The sequence below is a fragment of the Priapulus caudatus genome, unplaced genomic scaffold (assembly GCF_000485595.1).
Source record: "Priapulus caudatus unplaced genomic scaffold, Priapulus_caudatus-5.0.1 Scaffold40, whole genome shotgun sequence".
Taxonomy (NCBI): Eukaryota; Metazoa; Priapulida; class Priapulimorpha; order Priapulimorphida; family Priapulidae; genus Priapulus; species Priapulus caudatus.
The window spans coordinates 660,037-662,380 of NW_014577101.1; the positions used below are offsets into that span (position 1 = coordinate 660,037).

A 2,344-nucleotide genomic window follows, 5' to 3' on the forward strand; every position below is an offset into this window, starting at 1 on the left:
GTGTGTGTGTGTGTGTGTGTGTGTGTGTGTGTGTGTGTGTGTGTATTAAGTATTTATTTATTCCTATAGTTGTGTCTCAGTATATTATTCGTAATTCAAAGGCTTCGCGAACATTTAGATTAGATTTTTCTGCTGTGCGAGCATACCATGATCATACCATCACTTTCCTAAGACTCCTAACGATGCGTGAATGTAGTGTAATGGTTAACTCCAATTACGTATTAACACATTCTTACAGAATTTGTGGTATAAAGGAAAAACACTACTGGTTTATAAACATGTCTATGTCCACGGAGAAGATAAATGAATATTCTTTCGTGTTGCAAGTTAGAAGTTGAAATAGTTAGATCCTCGGCATTTTTCGCTTGTAGTATGGCCGCTAATGGAGAATGATTTCTCGATGCAGTAGCAAAAACGTAGCTTGGAACGTAGGTTGATGTCGCACTGCCACCTCCTGGCTGATTATGTTGGCATTACAATCGTTCATAAAAGATTTCAACCAGAGGCAAATAGATAATGGCAAAATTGATTTAGAAACGTAAATAGAACGGAATGAAATTTCGCCTCTATTGAAACGATTCAAGCTACGTATCAAGCTACCCGCTAGCACTGTAGCAGGTTCAACGAAGTGTTTTTTCGTAAATTTCGTTGGCCAATTATTGGCGTGAGCAAACAATGCCTATCATGTATGCGTTGACAGAATAAACCACGTGTACTTGGACTCAGAGTTAAGGAATTTAACTCAGAGTTAAGAGTTAATCCACGACTGTGGAACCGGGTCCAGGTTTCATAAAGTTCAAAGCAGTACACAAATGGTGAACTTTATTGATTACATGCGCGTGGTGGACTGGTGGTGTTGTTGATAGGATGACGTCACTCAAGATGGCTGAAAGCGTTGTTGAGTGTGTCAACCAAAGTTACGATAGTGTTGCTGACACCGTTAGTAGTATCTCAGCTGCGCATGGGATGGAAGATTACGATGATGGTGCTCTGAATACCCAGCAGAAAGCAAAGTTGAAAGAATTTAAGGTAGTTTTTTGTATTACTAGTATTACTATTAGTTATGTAAAATTATAAGAATTAGGTACAAATTGCGGCCCAAGGAATCGGATAGACTCATACTCATAGTCATAGTCATAGAGAACATGGGTCCCAATAAAACCAATGTGCCTAACCCTAACCCTAACCCTAACCCTAACACTAATCCTAACCCTAACCATAACCATAACCCTAACCTATTATATTGATATAATATTATATTTATATTGATGTAAATGACATTGGTTTTATTGGGACCCATGTTCTCTATCCTTGAACCCAAATGGCCATGTTTTTAGCTCATCTGACATAGTCAGATGCAGCTTGTAGAATCGCATGAGCGTGCGTCCGTCCGTCCGTCTGTCCGTGCGTCCGTCAACAGTTGGGCACAAATCTAAACGGCTCGACGTACGGATTCGAAAGTCGGGACGTGGGGGGGGGGAATCCGAAAACAAGTTGGGACTGTCGATGTCGGAGCGTGGGGGTCAAAGGGTCAAACGTCAGGAGGCCTGTTAAAATGAAGGGGATACATTTACTCTTAACTTATCAGGTATAGCGGAGGAAATGCAGAATTCGGGCGACAGAATGCGTGAAACGAGGCGTCGGACTGAGGCTCGGTGAGATGAGTCGGTGGTATAGGCGCATCATGTGGTAAGATAAAGCCATCACTGGTGGCGCGAAATGGGAGGGTCAGAAAGGTCCAATGTGCAGGCCAGCGGGCACAGATTATTAAGGCAGTTTTGCATGGCAGGACATGGTGCTGACGGGAGCGATTGAAAAAACTTTTATGGTTTCAGCCGTGATCCTAGCATTTTTATGGCTTTAGTTGAAAGCGACATGAAATGTTACTTCTGCTGCACATGCGCAAGAGTAAGTGTCGGGATAACCGTTTGACCTGCCGAAGAGGGGGGTAACATGGATTTGCGTTTACTGTCTGACTTAGAAAGAATTGACGGCAGGGGCCCCCCAACCCCGCCGCAGCCGTCCGTTTGCGTCAGTAGAGATCTAATTATACATGCCTGGATGTATGAGGAGCTACAGTGTCACAGTGAAAAAGTTGTCCAAATGGCTAAAATTGGTTGATAGTCAGAAAGGTTTTGCTGCGCTTGAGAATCCGCTATAATTTCTATGCAGCATTCTCGGCTAGCTGTCAGGGATGTTACAGTGGTAAGCGCTGATGCACTGGCAGTGCGAGGTGAGTGGCGGGTGTGTGATGTACTGTGTCAGTTGTTTGCCCTGTGGTTAAGTGTAGTTACAGGTGGCAGCTCTTTATTCATTAGCTGCCACTAGGCGTGCGTAGGGTAAC

The 2,344-nt window shown here is 43.6% G+C and overlaps 1 protein-coding gene across 1 annotated transcript in view; it reads left to right on the forward strand.

The window, feature by feature from the left end:
* Window positions 1–838: 838 nt before the first annotated feature.
* The window catches only part of LOC106820134 (RIIa domain-containing protein 1-like), a 14,223-nt gene continuing 12,717 nt past the window's right edge, over window positions 839–2,344 (forward strand). The window contains exon 1 of the mRNA XM_014824685.1: window positions 839–1,029. Within this exon, the coding sequence (XP_014680171.1) occupies window positions 868–1,029 (162 nt within the window). The 5' untranslated portion in view covers window positions 839–867. The remainder of the gene's footprint in view (window positions 1,030–2,344) is intronic.